This window comes from Photinus pyralis, unplaced genomic scaffold (assembly GCF_008802855.1).
Source record: "Photinus pyralis isolate 1611_PpyrPB1 unplaced genomic scaffold, Ppyr1.3 Ppyr1.4_LG1, whole genome shotgun sequence".
In the NCBI taxonomy this organism is placed as follows: Eukaryota; Metazoa; Arthropoda; class Insecta; order Coleoptera; family Lampyridae; genus Photinus; species Photinus pyralis.
Window position 1 is genome coordinate 69,808,724 of NW_022170249.1, and position 24,817 is coordinate 69,833,540.

Sequence of the window (24,817 nt, forward strand, 5' to 3'; positions counted from 1 at the left end):
TGGAGTCCATACCAAAACTAGAGGTTTCCTATAATTCTAAAGCTTGAAATTTTAGAGTTTATATAAGAGCCAACCTGGAGGAAACAAACATGGAGAATGCACCGAGCCTGTTGGTGTCAGGATAGGTAGATATACCTTAGGTATAAATTTCTTTAGTTGGTATGTGTACCTACCACGCCATTGATTTGATATCTAGGCGTAGATGATGATTATAATAACTCAAATGTCACAAAAAAGTGTTAGACATTTTTTATACCTGTAATATAAATATTTGAATAAATAATGTAATTTTTAACATATTAATGGCGTTAAATGTCCACACTTATTTAATATACAGCGAGGTAATTTTTAAGTTGGATATTTGGATAGCGCTTTGTAAAACAAATTAGTGAAGAGAATGTTGGAAATACGTCTTGTTAATTATTTAAATTAATGTTTGAATTTCAAATTTATTAAAAAGAAAACAATAACTCTAAAATTAAGTTAATATGAAAGATAGCCTATGAAACTTAATTGTTTGTAAGTGTTATGCGCCTAATTTAAGAGTTTTTCTCTCTATAAGTAATTAAAACGTAGTGCATCCTGCTTTTAATGGTTTTGCTTATAACATTCGCTAAACTGATGTGAGTATGCCCAATATACGCGCCTGTCTTTCAATTAAAAGGTTCAGTTTTCAGATCAATGAGTAAAGTGTTAAAGCTCGATTATAGAGTTTGAGAAGAAAACAAGACATCACTCTAAAAAATACTCAATCCAGTTAAGCAAGACGATAAATAACAATAGGTATGAATATGATCATGTGTGCTACATGCACACACAAACAGTCTGCATAATCTCCCACTTTGTGGTTGGGATTATAAATAATCCATATAAAACACGTCAAAAACAACCAGATCATTCGTTTCCAGAGACTTTGATTCGCTTACGCAGACGACTTTCCCCCTAATCCGGTACGCCTTTATCCGGAAACTCCGCCTTTGAAATGTACCTAAAGCTCAGAACATCGTGAAAACTCGTGTCGAACACATCGAATCACAGAAGTACAACCTCCCTTTAACTGGTTAAATTTATAAAAACATTGTTAGTGATTTTGTGACGTGAGAGTGACGTGACGTGAAATGTAGGATAAAATAATAAAGAAACGTGTATAAACTAAAGCGAAGATGACAACCGTCGCAACGAATTTGGTAGCGAGTTTCGCACGTCAAAATCTGGAAAACGGAGAAGGATCGATCGACTCTAACGACGTTTCGCACAATTTCGACGGCGAATCATCATCGCACCTAGACGAAAACAGCTGCAGTAGCAATGACACGATTCTATCCGTCGGCAACGAAAACCCGCACGGGGAAAACCTCTCATTCAAAAACATCGAAAGTCACCTAAACGCAATTTCGCAAATAAGTAACAGCACATTAGATCAAGTCAAGGAATGTCGAAGCCCTTCTAGTCCTTTAAGCCACATACTTAGCCCGGCGAGTACGAAATCCGTGTCAGAATCGCCGACTCCAAGTTATATGTATAGAAATTCTGACTGTCTGTCAGAAAAGTCGAATCCAACATCACCTTCCGAATTTGTTAGCCCAATCTTTAGACCAAATTTATGTTCACCAATTAGTCCTAGGTTAAGTTTATCGAGTCCCGACTCGCCAGAATCGAATCAAAGTCCAAAGTCGGAGACGTTCTTCTTTCGACCGAACGGAATAAAATCGGCCAACAATATCGAGGTGAATAACGGCTCGTTAAAGTTTTCCATAGACAATATACTGAAAGCCGATTTCGGTAGAAGAATTACGGACCCTATAAACATCAAAAAGGCGAAACCGAGGAAGGTTGTCATTCCTCCTATCAATGACGACGCTAACAAAACTGACCCAGTTGATTTGTGTAAAAATGACGCGTCGAACACCGTTGGGAAGAATTCAGAGGCGGTTTCGACAAATAATCAACCGATGTTGTGGCCTGCATGGGTTTACTGCACGAGATACAGCGATCGGCCAAGCTCAGGTAAATTTTACATCCTTTAATAGGTAACTGTAGGACGTTACTTTAGTTCAAAAAGAGCGCGCAAATAGTAATAGACCGCCGTTTGAAGATTTTTATCTCGACTTTTTTACATAACACAACGTTTCATCTCATTAGGGCTAACAAGATGCATATAATCATTTTTTATTACCTACCTATAGTGTATAACCGTCACGGATTTTTTAAATTACTGTCAGTTAGGCACCTAATTAGTGATATGTCCGGCGCAATTGTGCTCCACCACTATTTAGAAATCTTCAATATGCAAAATATATACGAATCGTGAAGAAAACAATACACATTTATAACGTAATTACTCTGCAGCGCGTTCATTAACCGTATAAATAAAAAACTTATTTAAATACCCCGACAGCACCTAGAGAAAGAAATTAAAATCTTAATTTTCATTTATCCAGATAATTGGCATAAGTAATAAATTATAACAATCATGAGATTGTTAATTTCACTGCAACATGCTAATTTTTTCGTAATTAAACAATTAGGTCCCAATTTAAAGTTTTAAATGGGCACAATTATGGAACCTCTTCATATTCCCAAGTGCATATTGAATAAAAATACTATTTACTTACAAGAAATCCCAGCTTAATTGAAAGATTCGCGAAATTTATCTTACAATTACTTATAGAGATTTTAAGTTTAATTATTTATTTACCTCTACATGTTGATAACTATATACTTATAAATAGATTACAATTAGCATATTCATGACTACAAGTTTAAGATTAACTTGTACTGTTATTGGGCGTGTTAGTTGTTTTGATTAATTAATTTAAATTAGTTGCAATTTAATCGAGATTCTTACGATGACAAATTAAAGCTGATTCTTGAAAGGAGAATTTTTTAAGTATAGCCTCTATAACACCTAATATTAATAACGCTTAATCGCGCAATTTAGAACGGAATTTAACGTATTCGGCTATACATTTCTAAACTAAATGTGTATAACGTACAAGTGGTAATTAATTTGAACCAATTTGTAACAGTATAAATCCTGAATAATTTAATGCTCCAAAGGGCCGTTTCTTATTTTAAGTATTTGGCTGTAAATTTAACCTAAATTAATCTGATACTTAAGTAAACATTCTTTATGCCGAATGTAATCGCTGCATCTGTTTTTAATAATCATATCAAGTGACTTGGGTTGAGTATAAACAAAGATATATTTTTAAATTTTCAAAACCGTAAATAATCTTAAAACCGACATAGAAATACCTAAAATAAGAACTTAAATAACATTTTTATATTCTCTTAAATTTTTTGGAATTCGCCATGTTCTTTTAAATATAAAGGTCATATATGGACAATTATTGTAGGTACATATACTTACTTATATACAACGCCTTTTACCATTTTCGCTAAATTATGCCTCTAAGGCATTGAATTTCTAAACGAAGAGGAGGTAGTGTGGGTACCATATATATAGGGATGTTATTAATATATAGCAACATAAAAAAAAATTTAACACAAAACTATAGGTAGGTACCTACACCTATACTATACTCGCAGTATACTTTACCTATACCTGCTATATAATTTCAGATAATATTTAGGCATCTACCTATTGGTACATGCATATCAGCTAATCCATATACCTATATCCTTTCGATTGAAATTTAGATTTTAATTATATACCAATACGTTTTGAGGGCGAAAGGGGTTTAATAACCTTTGCTTATTACATTAAATATTTTAGTGTAGGATTAAGTCATGTTTTTGGTAATTATCACTGAATGTAGGAAGCGTTAGATAAATTACTAGTGGTACCTATATATCAAGAGATAGGTCCGTCCCGTAAAAGTGCCTTCTTTAGGTACCTACAGTAAAAACGCGTGTCCAGTGGAAGTTTGATAAGAGACCTGAAACAAAACGATTGACCATTAGGTAGGTATATCAATCCGAGGAAATAAATATTTTGGACGTTTTACATACCTATACCTATTATGTTGAATGATTTTTTTGGAGGGTTGTACAACGTATTTGCAATTTTTTTTATTTTTAAAGGGTAGGTAGGTAGGTACCCGTGCAATCTCGACATAATTATTTGTGTTAGCTGGCAGTTTTACTTTTGTTTCCGTCTTTCAGTGACAAGAAGCCAATAAGCTACAATTACCTAATACAAAAAAAAAACTAGATGACATTTTATTTAAAAATGAAGGGTTTAACGAACTAAAAAAGGTGGCACAGGTGTTGGCTAGGGAAAATGTAGATACTACTCGCAACTAGTGTCGATACGGAAAGATGTTTGTGTGTATAACCACGTACTCCTAAGTACCTATAATAGGGGCACAAATTTTAAGATGGACCACTTGGAACAATACTTAATCATTAATTGTTTTAATACAGCTTATGTTTAAATAGTTTGGATTAAAGAAATTTCAATAATTGTTTGTGCATATTATTTAATTTTTTATGCATATCTTTTTTTGCTATATTTTTTGTACATACCTATACATATGTGCATTTTTGACGCATTTTCATGCATAGGTATAAGTCCCTACTTATCATTTAATTGACAGAGACAATGACAATGATATTGATAATTTGTCTATTATTTAGATACTAGCAGTCCCGAAGAACGTAGTACCGCCTTTGAGAAATCCCGATTCTTTCTGTGCCTCGTTACCATTTTTCCCTGTTTAACACCTTCAGAGAAACCTACGTTCTAAATATCAAGTCTCTATTAGACTGTAAAACACAAAATCCTGTTCCCGTTGCTGTGGGAATTTCGGAAAGTGTTCTACTATAACTCAGAAACTTTCGCGAGTTTGAAATCCTTTGAGTTTACTTATGCGAGTTAAGAGATGGAAGTTCAGCACATGGTGGTGATATGTTACAAAATCACACTGTGCACAATTTACATTTTTTAAAGTGTGAGTTATAACATGCCTTGACTTTGCTTTGTACTGGTACCGGCACGTAAGAAGGTTACAGCTGGCTATGCGCAGCTGGAGCCAACTTACTCCCGTAACGCATTAATAAGTACAATTAATAAAATATTAATAGTGAGGATGCTGATCTTTCACCTTCCTACGTCTCGAGCAGGTACCGTAGTTCGTTGTACAATCACACTGTGCACATTTTAAATCCTTTGTGTCTTAAGAGACGCTGTAACTTGAAAGTTTTGCGTGAATAGGCTGAAAAAATATCAAAAAATAGCTATAATTTAAATGCGCTATTATATATGAAAGTGTATTTCCTGTAGGGAATTATTTTGTACGTAATCAAATCCGACAATGTATCATAAGTTTAGAGTTTAATAAAATTGATCGTGTTTGGCAAACCTAAAAAACAAAGCTGTCAGAGAAATTTTTCTTGTGCATGATTTATTTAAATAAAAAATTCCAATAAATTGTACAACTTTGTGATACATCGGTGATCGGTGAATGAAGCAGATCCTATCAAAATCAAATTGCGGGTCATTGATGATTTAAAACGTAACTGTGGTCGGTGTTTTTGCAATCATTTTGATATTGTTGCTAGATGTTACACTCTGTATAAAAGGTTTGGTAATATATGAATATAAGAATCAATTATATTTGAAAATTAAAAATTATTAAAATGGAGCGCTACATCAACAGAATGTTCCTATCGGCTTCAAATTTGCTACACGGTCATTACATTCTATTTTTAACAGTTTTTTAAGTAACATTTTTTTTTCGTTTTCCGATCGAGTTAAAAAATAAAAAAAAAACAAAAAATTCAAAATAGATCTACGATTTTGAAATTTTGCACGTTTACTCAATTTTTCATTCTGAACAACTATATTTTTAATGTAACATTTTTGGAAATCTCGTCCCAAAAGAACACCTTCCTGGGTATGCAAAAAACGGTTTTTTCATTTCAAAGGCACCCTTGATTATCCGAAATGAAAATTATGTCACAAATTAGTTTCCAACCAAGCAGGGCTGATCCTCAAAAGTTCAAATATCAATTCGTTTTTCTCTTTTACAAGAGGCGACCAAACAATCGAGGGACACACTTTAGGTATACCTATCATATAATTGGTTATGGAAAGATTAATAAAATAACGAAAAATAAAAAAAATCACTCCTACTATTGCACGTTTTCAAAAGATTAAAAAGGAACAACTTTTACTCGCATGTACCTATATTAATAACATTTTTCTTTGGAGTCAAAGAAAGTTTTTACATCTATTTGAGCATACCCAGTTTTTTTAACTGATTTTGTACTTCAAGATTCTTTATTATAACTGGATCTTTCCTCTTAAGCTCACTCGCTAATGAATATATTACCTAAGCTAAAAAAAATCGAATATGAAATAGTTACTATGAATTGCAAAATCTCGTTAGATAGGTACAGGGGTTTCCGTATATTTAAACAGCGCCCGTGGGTGTGTTATAAGAGAAGAACTTTAAATACAACAGTAAAAAACAAATGAATATTGGAAAAGTTAGTAAGTTAGTATCTATATAAATAAAAATGAATGTTTGTATGTTTGTATGTCCCTTATGCCTGCCTAAACCGTTCATCCGATTGCGATGAAACTTTGGGGAATAGTTGGAGGTATGCCCGGGAAGGTTTCTATATAACAAAAGAAAGGTTTAAGAAGTAATTTAAGATTTACTACAGTAGCTACGACGAGGTACTCATTGGTACGGGCTTTCTCTCGCTTGGAAAGAGTGTCCAAGATAAGGATGTCTATCATGGAGATCGAAACCATAGAAGATACGATGATGGTCAAATTAGAGAAAAGATGCGCAATTAAACCATTATTATCGTGCTTTAGAGAAAACAAAAAAAATTCCGATTACTTCCGAAGATATGACAGAAAAAGTGAAACTTACCGATCTTATGTTTATTTTTTGCTGGTGTTATTTGAACATATTCAACAAGAAAGACAAAAGATACTTTCTCAGTGCCACTTTTTGAACTCTACAAGACAGCACCCGCGCACAACTTGCGAGCATACCTATCGCGGATCAATTCCTGGAAAATAGAAAAAATGTTAGATACGTATACTTGCACGATTAAGATGTTGTGAGTAGATGCACCATCCTGTTGAAACCAACAATTTCCAACTTTTGTTTTTATTTGTGTGACGTATATAGTTGTATTCGTAATCAAAAGTGCTACTAAATACAGTGTGTACTTTTTCCACGGGCCATATAAAAAAGTACAGTTTGTTATAATTTCTCCGAAACAAAACGTTGTATTAAAAATCTTCCAACGGTGCTCAAAAAGGGGCAAGTATTTTTTGGGAACAAGAAAACGGCAGTTCTAGGTTCTAATGTAAACCCGAGTGTCTTCAAAAAGAGTCCAATACTCCACAGAATTCCTTCCGCTTTTGAGGTTTCGACTAGAACCAGCAGGATTATATTGTGCCAGTAGAAAGGTCAAATTACCGCACTTACAACGCCACCTGACCACTGAATTCATTACTTCTTTCAGGGCAAAACCCTCTATCGAAGCATTTCTTAGAGAATATTCAACATTATAACTGATATGTATTCCAAATGACATCATTTTTTGGTGCAAATATAATTCGCGAAAGGGGTTTCAATGCAAATTTTAAGGTATTATTTTTTCTGTAACCAACACCATACACATCCATCCCAACACGTAACTACGAATACGAAAATTATAAACACCCGTGCGAAGCCGGGTCGAGCAGCTAGTATTTAATAAAAATTGAATAGATCTTTTCTTTCGGATTTCAAAAATGTGTAATATGTTGATGTACGTTCCATTAAAAATTTACCAAATTTCCATTTTGAAGCGCCACAATGGCATTGGACTTTTTTCAGATAATATCCTTGCAGTAAATAGGAACTCTTGCTTTACATATGTATTAAAAATTCATTTTTTTAGTCTGGGAAAGTTAGTACAGAAAACTGGAATTAAACAATAAAGTTTTTTTGAAATTTGTAAATGTAGGTAGGTACTCTATTAGTCAGATACCAAAAGTTCTGGCATTTTAGAAAAATCGAAACTGTCTCTGCTCCAATCGAAATTTAGTAGGTATCTATACGTTCTGTTTTTGTAGATTTTTGAGACTATATAGCTTTGAAAGAGTAGTTTGTCATTTGTCATTTATTTAAGGGACTAAAGTGTCACTTTTTCTTCCGTTTCTACGTGTCGACCAACAATCTGCACCCTCGGGACTAAAACACAGATTTTAGCATAAAATTTCCGATTTTTTATAATGTGCTCGTCACCTTATAGTAAAAATCATTACACTCAAACTACTCGCATTATTTTCATGTTTCATTGCTGGCACGCTTTTTTCAAAAACCAACAATTGTAAGCAAATATTGAGTGGGACTCTTTTGGAATAAAATTTACCATTAGACAAGTTCTTCAAACAAGTTACCTACATTTATCTTTCATTTGGTAAAAAATTGCAGTCAAACTTTTGAAACTGTGCTGTCCATTTTACTTTGTGGAGGGAACGTAAATATTTTTATGCGTTTTTTAAATGTAACTAATGAGATAATTTACGGTCTTTCAAAAATGCACGCCTCTATTACTATAAGTAGGTAGCATCTTTTTTCGAAAATTACGCAAACAAAGTTAAATAATGATACTAACTGTGTGAGTATTCATTTCAAATTTATAAACTTTTCTGGTGGATTTATTTAAACCAATGCAGTAAATAGTAACCGGTAATTGTATGTATCGTGTGTCCTATTTGTTAGAGACTCAGTGTATCTCCGCCGCTATTAAAGCCACCTTTGTTTCTGAGATACAAGGTGCAAAGGAAGCGATTGACTTTTTGGGATATTATCATATTTTACTACTCATGGAAGCTAGAAATAAGGTAAACATTGACTATTTTAGATATTCTTACGTAGAATCCAGTGGCGTTATCAAACAAAAATTTTAGACCGCCGTTTCTGAGATTTGACACAAAGTTGGTATTTTTAAATGCAACAGCCTGTATATCTTAGCGTTAATTTTTTTGCATTATTTTTTCGATTATATTAATTCATTACACCTAGGTATATTTTTTTTATTTTAACCATGAAAATGAATAAACCTTATTTTTTACCGTTTCTTAAATAGTAGGTCATATCGTGGAGATTTTGTTATGTTTATTGTATCTATGGTAACTAAAGCAGCAAATACCAATCAACAGAAATGGCTGACTGTAGAAGCATGTAATTTCAAAATTTTGACAAATGTGATATAATATACGGGGTGGTTATAACTTGACGAACACACCATATGGGGATTTCAATACTAATTTCTTAATTTCCGATTATTGGCTCCCCTAATTATTTCAGAAAAGTCTATTTAGGTTTTTTTTTAGAGAAAAGAAGATACGAACTGTCGCGGTTGATCGCCTGCATTTGCCATTAGTTAGTTTTGTTTGATCTCAAACTGCCATGGCACCACTAATGGCCAAGGATTGGTGGAATGACAAATAAAGATTAATTTTCTTAAAAGCGCCAGTTTTTAGTTATCCAATTTCTTGGTTTTTCATGGATTCGTAATTTTTTTCTCTACAAAAAATCTAAATAGACTTTATCTTTAAAATAATTAGGAAACCAGTAATCAGAAATGAAGCAATTACTATTGAAATTTCTATGGCGCGTTGTTCAAGTCACCACCCGATATAATATGTAGTTATATATAAAATAAATATAGGTTGAGATACATCAATGTAATCAGGAAAAAGAATACAAAAAATGGACGTTAAGATATGTATGTAGGTACCTAGGATGTTGCATTTAAAAAATACCAACTTTTCGTCAAATCTCAGAAACGGTGCGTAATAATATCTAAAATAGGTAGTTTTTACCTTTTTCCTTGTATGGTTCGTAAGATACGATACCATATCAAAAAGTCACACTTTTCGTTTTCACTCTGTATTTCAGAAAGAAACGTATTAAAAGTTTCCCAAAAACATGTGTCGCAGGGTCTCGAAACCGCAAGTCGCCATCTTTCAAAACACCAGAGATACACTGCAGTCTCAACCAAAATATACTAAAATAGGGCACACTGTACAATAAATAACTAACTAAGTATATAGGTACGTAAGGTTATATTAAAAATTAATTTTGAGACCATCAGATTTCCCGTGCCATAAGCCGCTGTTTGAATATACGATTAACCTGCTATATTATAATGAATTAATTAGAGTTGTATATGTATGCGGGAAAATGTAATTCTTTATCTTTATGAAATGTGTTAAAACGTTAATTAAATAAGGCAACGATGCGTATAGGTACATATTCAAAGAAAAAATTTGAATTATATAATTACTCAATTATGACATTCGTGGCAGCTTGTATAGGTGTATGATCTTGATGTATGAGAGAAACGATCGTACCTAAATGTTAACGTAGTAGGTATACTTCGAATTGGTTGTTTAGAAAAAAAAACATTCTCACGCAAATTTTCTTCAAAGAATTAGGTTTATATCGTGCATTTTGTATTTTTGTTCCGTATAAAATACTTATTTTACTATTATAGCTAAATACAAGGGAAAGGGACAATTAGCACGAAATTTCGGCACCGTTTCACAACTATAAAGAGAACATATAAGATACTATCTTTGTAAATTACAACAAACCACCAAAATTAAACGCCAATTTTCCATTTTCATTTGTATATTAGCATTAAACAAGTGACGATAATGAATATGCATTTCGTGTGGTTCTAAACAGAATGATATCGAATTATTTTTTAAATCCTTATATCGGCGCCTTTGGAACTTCATTTACTTTACCAGTTGTATACCTACTCCAAAAGAATTCAACGCATCAACAACGGTAGGCAAGTGAAAACGCGGATTAGGTTAATACGAGATGTTCGTGTAAACTTCTCCATACATAATAATTCTTAGCGTTATTTAATAGTAGAGTTTGTTTATCATTCATGTTATCATATGCAGGCTAATTATATGTATATGATTGAGTTGCAGGTGTAGGGATATAAATAATAGGTTTGAGTGAAGTTATTTTGCATCGGTTTTCGGTAGCTCACCGTTTCGACGAACATTTATTTCTTTATTATATTATACACAGAAATTCCTATAAAGCTTTTTGCTTCATTTAGTCCCCCCACAATCTAATGTGCGTGGTTTAGGGTGTTTAGCTCTACCAGCGATCTTATAGTGATTTATTTTGTTTCTTTGTCTAATCGATAACGTATTTTCATCTACTTTATTTGACCACTATGTTCATACAGTGCTAATGAAAGTTGTTAGTGCTTACTTTACTACCTACTTATTATCCATTTCAATGATCAAACCTATAGGTCTTCTTCTGATAGGTATTCAGCTTCAACTATACCCGCATAGAATCAGTTTTTTAATGAATAATAATAATAATAATGCCTATTAGTAAAATCATTGCCCAAAGATGTGGAGGTCTGTTCATTACATCCTATTATTGTTTTACAAAAATCCCAAGTCAAAAGTGATTACATCACAGACAGACACACAGACAAACGGACGGACGGACACATTATTTAATTATTTTTTATTTAATCCATAATTGACTGGAGTGCCATTATTAAGAGAGATAAGGAAAATTAGCACGCCCAGCCCGTTCAGGAAATGGTCCGTGGGAGCCACAAAAAAAATATATTTATCGAATGTGCCTTCGTGGAAAGGTAAATGATTTACATATGGGCCATTTCTTCTTTAGGTACCTACGTATCGCGGACTGGAAGCAGACTTCCAGGGTAAGGGTTAGCTATGAAAAAATCGCGGTTTGTGTTTACTGTTAATATCCCCCGTTATTGATTTTGTCATATTTCGCACTTCTTGTATAAAATCCTATCTCCTGGCATTTTGTCGACATTCTTTTCAGTATTCTGCAGGTATGGAAAGGGATTTTTCACTAAAAATAAAGCATACCTGATAAATGTACCTTATAAGTCATTTGAAAGTGGACATAGGGATTGCCCATGTCTAGTTTTAAATAACAAAAACCCTTCTGAAGGACGCCTAATTTTATGTGACCAAAACAACTTCTTAAAACAAATGAAGATTTGGCTGTCATATTAATTTCTTCAGGAACGTTAGACTAACTTTAAGTGCAAATTTCTCCACAAAACCCCCAAAAACGGTCGATTGCTATTTTGATGCAGTATAAAAATTCAATTAACTTACAATATTCTCCTACTAACAGCTGATTTCCTCCTTTGAAAAGGTAGCGGCGAGTTTTAAAATTGAATGGTGGAACGCATTTTCCACAGTACTCGTTGAAAGTGAATCTCGAAAGATGGTTGATGAATTTGAATCCAGATCAAACCCATGATTCAGATGGTTGGATGGTTACTAATGTTCCGCAGTATGGCCACGGATTAAATACGCAATACACAAAATGCACCGCACGACCTGCGTAGATTCTCTTCAAAGGTTTGAGTAATTCCGTTCGCCCACTCAATTTTTATAGTCTGATCACCGATCTGAAAAATTGAAACGGCCTCCCAGAGAACTCAGCTTCGGCTGCATTTTTTCTACATGCGTAGATATAGCGGAGCGTACCTTCCTCATGCTCCTTAGCGACGATGTTTAGAACCGGCAACACTAACGTTTCGACTCTTATCTACTTGAACACTCGCCCTTATTTTAACGCGCTTTATTTTCTCGAATATTAGTCTTGTTCCCTTTCCTTATGACATTTCCTATATCGGTAACTTTTGTAAAATTAAAATGAAATGTTGATTTTTAAGTTGAAAGAAATAAAATATTTTGAATATTTTTAAAATATGCTATAAAATAAATCTTTTTTAATTAATTACCTCCTACACAAACGTCATAAAAATACGAGACGGTGTAAAAATTCAAGTTTTTAAGAGCGCTTCTTTTGTGATAAAGCTCAGCTCAATTCGACGGGTTTCTGCAACTCATTTATTTAGCTACTGTTAATTTCACTCACTTAATTTCCAGAATCGGTATTCCAATTAATACCGAGTCTTCATTGGACTTTAGAAATTAAATCAGTTACCTTTAGCTTGTATCTTCAACTCCTAGACCCAACACAAATACTTTCGACACAACACTTTCGTCATGAAGCGCCTCTTTAAAACGCTTATAGCTACCGGGTGTTTAGAAGAGCTGGTCGACGGCACAATATACGGTGTGTTCATAACTTCAGGTATGAACTTCAATTCGGAAAGTAAGTAACTTCGTTACAACTCTGTGCCGATCCATTTACCACGATACAATCGATTAAGCCATTGACTAATAGCTAGAGCATAATGTGCCGGAGGTGCATCTTTCTGTTCCAATAGACTCGGATCCCCTGTTAAATTTTCTTTTTGGAAATATGGGCGCAATTATCAGATTCCCAACAAGAACTGGCGCACACATTGAATTTCTGTCGAGTTTGGATGCAACTTCTTGAAAGAAGATGTACACATTTAAATTGACAACTAAATTAGTATAAAAGTTGTTCTGTTGCTATTTTAAGGATACTTAATATAAGTTTCCAAGAGATAAAGGATCAAGACGTGAATTCATAATCAGACCATCCAAATTTGATTCCGTGAGTATTTTTTTAAACGAGATTTAGTAATGATTTTTATCAAATATTAGAATATTATCATTATTAAATAAATGGTTTTGTTTCTTTGAAACTAGCTTCAAAGACTATCGTGTAATTAGGTAATTACGTTCAATGCTTTTTCAAAAATGTAGTCAGGGACAAAATTAATACCGCTCGGATAACTCCACTGTATGGGAAACCTGTAGTGCGACAAAGTAATTGCATCAGATATTTTTACGCGTCTGGCTGCCTGGCAACCAGAAGGTTAGGTAATTTTCTTAATTTTAAACTGATATGGAAAACTGGTATAAACTTATAAAATCTTCAGATACATAAAATTAGTGAACAAAATTAGGATCCTGGTACAAAGAATGTATCCTCATTTTTGGAGTGGGCTAAAAAATTATCTTCCGTGATTTTGAAACCAATTATGCAATAACCTATAATTTACTCTTCAAGCAAAGGGTTGATTATGCCTTTGCAACAGTCTGAAATTTCAATAGTTAAGCCTGAATTCAATTTTCACATGATGTAGCTCATTTTTATTTACTATAATGAAACAAGATATAAAGCCGTGGAATTTGGGCAAAACGCCAAAACTATTGGCATTATCATCGACTAGTATTTTAATACATATCAGTGCAAATGCTATAGACTTTTGTCAAATACAAAAGACCGCTGACCGGCGGTCATTAAACTTTTATTAAATGAACTTTATAAAGAAACGCTTAAGAAAATATAGCAATTTGCTACCAGATCTCCCAATTTTCGTTCTGAATTGCGTAAGCAGCATTTAGAAATAGTTGTTCTTGTTTATTTATTGTTGTATTTAATTCGGTGGTTTCCTTGGAAACCATCGCACCGGTGTTTCTCGCGAACAATTGACGGTTCGTGAAAGGAACGATAAAGATAATAACTAAATCTCAGAGGACAAATCGCATATCTCTACGTTCGGAATGTCGAAAAAACAAGTTAAACGTCGAAACAATAATCAATTAAATTAAAGCCGCGCACTTTTACAGACAACTAATGAAAATCTCGATGTAGAATTACAATCATTATGAGTTTAAAACGTCCCCGGGGTTTAACTAAATGCGACCCGCAAATGCGTCGTGTTGTCGTTTACACAAAAGGATGAGTTGTACGTATAGACAACGACACCGCTGCTAATCTATCTAATAATACGTGAATGCCGAAACGGCATATGTATGCGTTTTCTATGGCGTAATTTATCGAGGTACAATTCAGACCCTTACGCATCTAATGCATAAATTCCAGAATTCTGCACGGGATGGCAATTTATTTGATTCTTGGGGTCAATACTTTATTTGGGGGAAATAATAGAATTAGATTTCAATGCGAGTAGTGACGCGTGAACGTTGTTTATTTTTGAACTTCGTTTACGTGGCTCACTTTTGTCATTAGCAATTTATAGCGCTGTTGTTTAATTGATCAAAGGGACATTCTTCATCAATTATTTGCGAACTTAGTAGGCCTAATACTTATGAAAATTAGTGCAATTATTTCCTCATTATAGATACTACACTAACCTTAGTTTATTAAAACCCTAACAATTACGTAATATTTTTATTGTACTGCACTTATCATTATTTTACCACTAATTGACGGATTTCATCTATAAAATATGATAAAACGATTGAGCAATAACTCCTTTTCTTTTATAGTAATTGCCTTTATGTAACGTTGCAAATATGTCATCGAATTATACTACCTACAACGATAAAAATACCCATTTTAAAAATCAATGGAATTAGTAACATTAGGTATGTGTATTACATTGTTTTAAAGAAATATCTTATCTATTAATTACAACGAATGGACCACCGAAGTAGAAGAATATGAAATTTTATGGACATTTAACAATATTTATGCATGTTGATTTTCAGTTAAAAATTACCTAATTGGGAGTTACAGTAACGATTGACGAGCCACAATTTTTTCAGTTGATATAAAATAGCAACAACCCTACGTGGGTGTCTAATACTTCTTCAACGTTAACAAGACGTTTATGGGCTTCTGTAAACAACCGTTTTATTGACTTAACAATGATTTTTGTGGTAAAGTAGTCGAGCACCCTCAACGAAAAGTGTTTTACGGGAATATAAATTAAAGCGCGCATTGAAAACTGAGATATCCACCAAACGTAACTACTGTAGATGTTTGTCATCTCTTCGTTTATATTTTTCTTTTTTGAGATAAATATGTGTCAGTATGTGTGTGTTCTAGTTATCATGTGGGATTAACGTAATTCTATTTTAGTTTCCGACGACTTTAAACGTTTGAAGTACTATAAATATTGAGAAGTTGTGAGGTCTTTTCGTATATTAGTTGTGTAATATGTGTTTTGGAATAGAATAAAGGAATTAAGGGCGCTTAAAATGCCTTACTGTTTGCGTGGGTGGCCTTTCAACATTAAAAATTTTACCTAATACGCTGCAGTCTTTTTTACTAAATGAAATGCGGCTATTGTTGTGCTTCTTTAGGATAACTCCCTTAATACCAAATTTGTGGATTAGCGAGCGTGAAATTAATATTTTAAGTATCAACCATCGTTACGCCGCCGCTACACGATTATGACAATTACGTTGCGCTTGGCGTGTTAGTCGAAAAATAGGCGTTCCACACGGTTTTGGTATTCGCCCGTTGGTATAACCAGCAACTGTAATTAAAGGTACGAATTGTAAATAAGTCCAGTTAAAAATAACTTGGCAATGATATGATCTCTGAAATTAAGTATCGAGAAGCTGGAGGAAGATCCGTCAAGTCAGATCAGAATGATCACAATTCATCAGCGACCGTGGGTTGCTACGGCGTATTCATTCATGGCATCGTGTTCGTGTTGGGTGGTCTAAGAAAGAGTTCGCGGCTCGCGCGAGCCATCCTTAAGAAATTACATAAACCATCGCAAATTCTGGTTATTAGTAGATCGCTTCTTTCGAATGCGCACTCGATGTCAGTTCATATTAAACCTGGTCATTTTCAAATATTAATGATACAATTTGGAATACGTTTACAGCTGTTTGCTTCCTCTTGTAAGTAAATACCTATGGTGGATTCGTTCGGTCTATAGGATTATGAGTTAGGTGCTTAAATGTATTGTTCTTCGTCACGTTTACTGATTCAGTTCTACGATTAGATGACACTAAGTATATTTAATAGCCAAAGCGAGCTTTCTGAGCCTGTTAATCACTTAACGTAGGTGATACGTTAAATAAAGGTTGCGTTAGGCCTAAAATAATTACACTAATTTAGGGAATATGTCTATCTATTTAGAGTGACCGGATCATCGGTATATGGTGATTATTCGTTAATAATAGTGATTTAATATAAGAGATCGCAATTTATTTCAAATGCCCGCAAAGTGAATAACACGACGGCCGGCGGTCCAAACTATTTTGCCACAGTAGAGGGCCTTATTTAATGTAAGTTACAATTTTCTGCATTTGTCAATAATTGGCATTACTACAATTTCAGCATCAAAAGTGTAACTTAGTTATGCATGGTGCAGTGCTGAACACTGCCGCTGTGGGGATTATGCACCCGTAGAGAAATTACAAATTCTCACCAGAATTCAAATATTCAAATAGCATTATTATGAATAAATGTTAGGTAACACTGGAGAAAAATGTCCTTATGGACTGTGCAATATTTGCTTTAAATTTGATTTCGAACCTTACACTCACAAAGTTGCCCTATCAGCACCAAGGCCCTTGGTCTTGATCATGTTCAAGCATGTAGTCTATGATCGGACATCACGGCCGATATGAAATGTGTTCTCCCAAAAATGTTTAATTAATAAGTTCAACAAATACCGCGGGGAACGGTGCATTATGTGTTTATCTGCTGCCACTTTCATGGATTTCTCATCTAACATCCAGTCTGATCACAATAACTTAGGTATATAAACATCCGTATACTTGAACCATTTGTTTGCGACTCAGTTGGAAACCTTAAATCTCAACACTTTGTGACAGTAACTAGAAGCATTGGGCCTCTAATTGATTATGCGAATCCTAGGTCCGTTTCCAGGTCAAACAAAAATTATATCGTTATTTATTACATTTACAATTTGCGAGTACGCTTTGATCGTCATAAGCTCTAACGTGAACTGGGAAAAGTAAGCTTCGATGCATTGTAATGGCTGCTCCATTGGCATTTTCTGCTGTCAGGTGATTCATCACCATTCATTGCGGGTACTCACTCTGCTCGAGTTCAGTTATTTTCATTTATACTTTTGTTCAAATTTGCATCATTTATAGCACGTATATCAACTGCATTAGTTTTTCGAACATCTTTTGTACCTCACTATATAGCAATAAAAGTGCGTATACCAGGGCGTATACCTATACCGTACCTATACCTACACCTTCAATTTGGGAAAGTACTGTAGGGAAACATGTACGATTAGGCGCGTTTTTTAAAGAAAGTTTTATGAACATTTAATTTAATATCAAAGGTGACTATTTTTCTATACCTGAAATAATATACCTACACCTTTAGCTATACTTATATGCTATGCCTTTGTTGTCTGTTTTTCAACATTTTATCATTGGTTTTCTGCTAATGCAGCCATGATGGCTCTTCTCCACAACTCTCTAGTCTCTGCTTTTCTCTTTACACAACCTTCTTCTCGCGACTTCAGACCGTCAAGCAATTTCCTTCTGCTTGTTCCTAGTTTTCATTCTCCTCGTGCAGTTCCGTTGATTACTGTCTTCAACAAGCAGTTCACATTTCAAAAGCTTCCGATCTTTGCCGATCTCTTTTCCTTGCTGTCCGGTCCACGTTTTGTCTATACCCGTACACATAAAACACTCCATACCAACATTTTACCAATCTCTTTCTTAACTGCCCTTTACTGCATAAAATTCTCCTCTTATTATTAAATCCTACTGCACCCCTACTTTCATAACTTTGGTTTTTTTCTTAATAATTCTTAGGCCCATACTATGTTTTCATTTCATCTATCTTTTCTATAACAATATCTAATGTTCTTTTTCACTCCCGACAAATACAATCATGTTATTCGACATTCGTAGATCTTATACTAACAATCCTCTTCCCTCCGAGGTTCATAGCTTGTTTTCCCCATTTCTAACATATTTCCGCCATGTCTTCTAAGTTCTACATATAAAATAACAGCATTTCTGCCTAACTCCTCTTCCGATATCATACCAATCCCTCTTTTTACATCCAACCCAGATTTCTGTTTTTTATTTCATATATAAGTTTCTTAGTAGTCGTCTTTCTCTCCAGTTGACACCTTTACTCTTTAGTAACTCCAAGAGTTTCTCCCAGTGTACCAAATCGAATGTTTTTAGCATGTCAACAAAACCTAACCTACACAGAAGGTCTTTCATTTTTCCAAATATCTTTCGCCGAACGTTCTCACTACCGATGTTGCATATCTCGTGCCTATTCCTCTTTTGAAACCAAACTATATTCTCCTACACAACTTTGTTACGCTTCTATTCAATATTTTCAATAAGATCTTTGCTATGTGTGTCACTAGGCATACTGTCCTATATTCTGTACACTTTTTTGTACCTTGCCTTTAAAGTAGGGCCACCATTTCTGAACAGAGAAAGTCCTCGGAACACAGCCGACTTTGGTAGGTTCTACTTCAAAGAGATGTAATTTCTTTGATTCTTTTTTCTTGCAGACATTTCAGTAAATCAATGGGAATATTATCAACTGCTGCTGCCTTCCCACCCTTCATTTCATTTATGCTTTAAATGCTTTCCACTGTCAGCTGTTTTGGTTTGTCATGTGCTTGATATAATTCCTCCATATTACTCTTTTTATCTTTCCATAACTTCCATTCTTTTTGTCAAGCACTTGGCATCCTTATTGTCTATTTCTAGTAGTATTACTATCCCTGTTCATAGTTTCTCCCTATTTAGCGTATTTTTCTTCACTTTATTATATACGAAATCACGTCTGCCAAATTTTTCCAATTCTTCGATTTCCTTACATTCCTTTTCAAACCATGATGTTCTTGCCTCATCATTTTTTTTCTCATAGTTCATTTTACAAATAAATGTGCAAAAATGCGTTAAAAATATTCTATGGGGAGATTCTGAATTTTACTTATAACTTATGATTGAACAATACTAGTAATATTAAAGTTAATATTTTAAGTTTTAACCAAGCAGGCTCGGTTACTTATATTAACCAATTTAATAGTCCATTATTTTTAGTCAGTCATCTTTCTTTACTAAAAAAAAAGTAAAATTATACATTCTCAACGATCTAAAAATTCAGTACTGTGCCCAGTTTCATTTACTGAGTGGCGCAACATTGTGTTTTTCCATGGTTAAAAAATGTTCTGCATTATCTATTTAACGATGAAAGATAATAGGTATGTATATGATCCACTAAAATTATTAATTATTAAATTGATAATAAACATAGGTTGAGCTTAATTGATTAAAATGTAAAAAAAAGATTTAATTTTACGATACCTATTCTATACAACCTATTGTTAAACAGACAATAAAAAAACTTTATTCACTGAAAAAAAGACAGCTAATATTCATATGTAAGTTGTTTTTTTTTTGTTTTTTTTTTGTATTGAGCTTCGACAGCTATGGTCATTAGCTCTTGTTGCTAATTTAAATGTTATTGTACATGTCTATTAGCTTCAAGTACGACAGTAGGTTATTTATACGCCACATACTAATAAAATTATCTCGATAATTATCACTAATGTTGTAATTGCTTTGCTTCTTATAAGTTCTAAATGGCCACATTCTAAAATGAAGTGTAATCTGCCACCTTGAATAAATATCACATTGACTTAATTTCGGGGTTTATCTTTTGTGTTAACTTGTTTTTCATAACTTTTATAATTAGAAGATAATTCTATATTCAATACTTTAATAGTATGAAAGTTATCTGTGCAATTCCTTATGTACGTAATGCCTCTCTTACTAATTTGCGCAATTCTTCGATAACGCTATCTTTCATAAACAACAACTAATCACAATCTATTATGCTCTTGTACAATCATTATTATCATATGGAATTATCGGATGGGGAGGATCATACGACTGCTATTTGAATAGAATTCACGTAATCCAAAAATGGATACTACGCATTATTTATAAAAAGAATATCCCAAATCTATGATCTAATAAGGCAGCTATATTGCTTAAAAATACTATTACTATATTTTATAGTATCCTTGACTATTACGTTCAAAACCATATAGAATGCCCGTAATGACTCACGAATATACCTACAATACCAGGCGAGAAGATTGCATCTTGTACTCTATAGAGCCCACAAAACGATTGGTCAACGCAGTGCGAAGTATTTGGCCCCGAGGATATTCGCCAAGTTACCTTTGGAATTAAAAAACCTACAGTCTTACCATGTATTCAAAAAGATGGTTAAAACAGAGCTACATACCAAAAATAGAAAACTCTTCTCTTCAATAGTAAACAACGCAGGATTGCACCGGCACACAAAATATACTATGCGATCAAAAATGTACTTAAATCGTACTTCACTTGAACTTGAACTTCCAAAGGCGACTCGAAAGCAACTCATTTTTGATCGCCCGTTACTAACAATAATATATAATAATAATAATAAATAAAAGTAAAGTGTCATGATAACTACTTAAGTCCGATTACCCGATTACGTCCAAATACCTTAAATTACATCATTTACCCTGCTTATACTTACTACCGACCGGAGCCATTATATCACGTACAAGTAGATACACTACTTCTGTGATTATTTAAATGTTTATTCATAGTTACTTAATATGGTTTATTATACATTTTTGATATATTTAAGTTGTATTGTTACATTTTATTTATTTTTGTTGTTGTTGTTAAAAACGAATAAACATTATTATTATTATAAATAAATAACAATAAAATGTACTTAATGTTATTGTTTAAAAGAATTGAGCGAACCTGCATCAATTGCACCAATAATGTTTTGTAAGCTAGTTGGGGTAGATACCCTATATCTTAAAGGGTAACTTAAAATTGAATGTGTTGTCGGTACAAAATTCTTAAGTCAGTAGTTTTAAAGATACACTGATTATAGCACATTTAGGCATAAATTGAACACAAATAAATATAGGTACATAGTTTCGTATTCTCTATTTCAGCAAAAAGTTGTGGTGGTGTACATCTAACAAATGAACAAAAGGGATTGGACAGTATTACTGACAAACTTATTACAGCAGATTTGGGGAATCCGATAAATCCGGGCGCAGTGGAGTTTGTACTTGACTGCGGTACTGAGAGTCCTTGGTTCTAATCCGGATTCTGCCATGGATATCAAATAGATAGTCGCTTGGGTTGGTAAGGCAGCCTTCTCCCTGGACGATAACCTCCCGACAAAAATGCCCGGGAAACAATAACCCCCGACAAAAACCCCCGGGAGACAACAACCCCCCGTATTGCATTTTCTACAGTTTGTAGATATGTTATGTGGATTCTTTTCTAAAGCAAACTCGTACAGAATGTTCTTAAGGAATTCAAAAGGAGCTTGACACCCAGTAGTGTTGGAGACTATAGACCATTCGCACCTTAGTATGCAGTATGGGGCTTATGGAGAAACAGTACATGCTTGCCAAACTTATTATAGGATCGATTACTGCACCGTAAAACGGTAGTTTAGACATTATTTATTACTTTTTAACCTAACCTCAGAAGTCAAAAAGGTAAATTAATAACAAGTTGTAATTGTTTGTCAAATGTGGCCGAGAACAGCTTGTATTTATTAAGTCCCCAAAAATTTACAAATATACAGTATACATATTAGTCACTGGAATCGAATTGAAATTCATCGGAAGATGACTGCGACACTTGAATTATAAATTCTTCAACATCATCTTGAAGATAATCTGCTGCCCACATGCCATCTTCGATAGTTTTCACGTGATTGACATAATGTTGCCAATTTTGAACCGTAACTTGTGAATAACCCATTTTTATTAATTCTTCCATGTCCTTTATTTTAAATGTTTTGTTATTCATTTTGATATGATGTTTAACTTGAGCCCACACCATTTCAATGGGATTTAATTCACAATGGTATGGAGGTAAACGGAGAATCTCGTAACCTTTTTCTTGTGCAATAACATCAAGCTTATTTTTGTCGTAGTGATGCCGAACATGCGCAACAGAAGCCAGTAGGTCTCGTTTTAATGGATTTTCTTCAATCGGTACATTTTTCTCACGAAGCCAATCTATAATGTGTTCTTTTCTCCACGACATTGTTGGTATCTTCTCCAACTTTCTACTGTGGTACGAGGCATTGTCAATAACAATGACTGAATTCGGTGGCACATTTGGTAGAAGCTGTTCAAAAACTTTTCATAAGTGTCTGCATCCATTTCGTTGTGTGCATCAGCAGTGTTCTTTTTGCAGAGAAAAGTCAGTTCCGCGCCCGGAATAAAACCATTATCACCACCAGCATGTACTAACGCAAAGCGAGGCCCTAGACCAGTGGGTGATTTTAAACCTGTACTGAGTCCTTTGATGAATGCCTGACGATTGCTTTCAACGGTGGTGTCATGCCACGCCCTGCTCACCGAATGACCAATGTTAACCCATGACTCATCCGTATACACAATATTTTTACCTAAAATATAAATATTATGTAATTTGCAATTAAATATAATAAAAAGATTAAGCACCTTCTTCTCTCAACTTCCTGATGCGACGTAGGTATTTATGTCTCCATCGTATAATATCATCCCGTTCAATAAGGATACTCTTGCGGCCAACCTTCTTAAATTCAAAACCCATATCTTTCAAGAGATTGAATAATGTGGTGCGTTTAAAGTTGGGTAGATCGTTATCGTCATTTACGGAAGCTAAGATGCTGTTCATAGTTGGTGGAATATTTGTAATGAAGAAGTTATGCACTTTACGTCGAATAACTGATTGCACATTTTCATCATACACATGAAGACGATCATTGCTTTGTTTCCCTTTTCTTTGCTTGCGTTTTTTCGGGCTTGATACACCTTCGTTTCCGTCTTCCTTTTTAATGGCATAGATGCTCCGTTCAGAACAACATAAAGCTTTACTTGCTTCTTTCACAGCTGCAGTAACGTTCATCGTTCCCGAGAAATAGTTCAGCACGTTGATAATGAGGTGTTTCTCCTTCCGGCTAAAACACTCTCCTTTATGGCGTTTCACGTTAGCAGATGCTGCTTCAGCTTCGGCTTCCATTTAATGGGATATTCTAAAAAGATGAAATCAAATAACGGTTCTACAAGAACACTCAAAGTTACCTTGTATATAAAGTACGAGATGGAGGCGTTCTTAAAAGAACGATTTTTAAAGCAATGAGAAAATAAAATGTGTTAAATACGAAAGACAAAAACGAGCCACACACGTAATGACAATACAAGAAGATTTGACGTTATATTTTGTTTTAAAGCTTAAATTCAATCATATGTAAGTTTGACATCATTGCGGTAAGGAATAAGGATAGCGTTATTGAAGAATGACGCAAATTAGTAAAGGAGGGATATAGTCCATAAGACCCCATACTGCATACTAAGGTGCGAATGCTCTATAGGAGGTTATTTTTCTTAATTTTCTTGCAATATCCAATCGTTCGGGGCTTTACTGTCCAGGAGTTATTTATCCGGGGGCTATTATTATCCGGACGTTTTTGTCGAGGGGTTAATGGATGGGGGCTTTTGACCGAGTGTAATTATTGCCCGGGGGTTTTTGTGAAGTGCATCTAAAAAATTCAAAAAATGCTATAATTTTAAAACGGAATGGTTTGCTGATAAACTAATTATGACACATGTGGCCACAAGTATACGGCACAAAACAATGCACATAGTTCCGTAAGCTGTGGTTCCGCGTTTTTTTGACAAAAATGTACCTCCTGCTAAGCTCACGAGATTTAAAAGGAATTCAGTTTTACTAGGAAACTGATTGCGATACAGATCATGGGTCTTTTTTTATCAAGTGAATTTAGTACAGAACTTACCAAGGAAATGGATGCGCCATGTGCAAATATTCAAAGTCTCGTCAAATTTGCTAACAGAGAACCCGAATAAAATAGAACAAATGCCGTTTTCGACCACAGACACCTAGTGCTCGTAAAAAAGTGATTCACCCTCTCTCGAGTTGTTTCTATTCACTAATAGTTTTTTTAAGTGGATTATGCAATTTGAAAAGCAAGTTAACCTATCACCCAATAAATTAGGAATTGAAAGAATTCACATGTGCAACAAAAAATCGAGAAAACCTGAAATTATATATATTAAGGAAGGATACTAGGATGACAAATTAAAATTG

At 34.1% G+C, this 24,817-nt stretch overlaps 1 protein-coding gene across 1 annotated transcript in view; it reads left to right on the forward strand.

Moving 5' to 3' along the window:
• Positions 1–989: 989 nt before the first annotated feature.
• LOC116159882 (homeobox protein invected-like) overlaps positions 990–24,817 on the forward strand; it is a 58,045-nt gene continuing 34,217 nt past the window's right edge. The window contains exon 1 of the mRNA XM_031472970.1: positions 990–2,007. Within this exon, the coding sequence (XP_031328830.1) occupies positions 1,164–2,007 (844 nt within the window). The 5' untranslated portion in view covers positions 990–1,163. The remainder of the gene's footprint in view (positions 2,008–24,817) is intronic.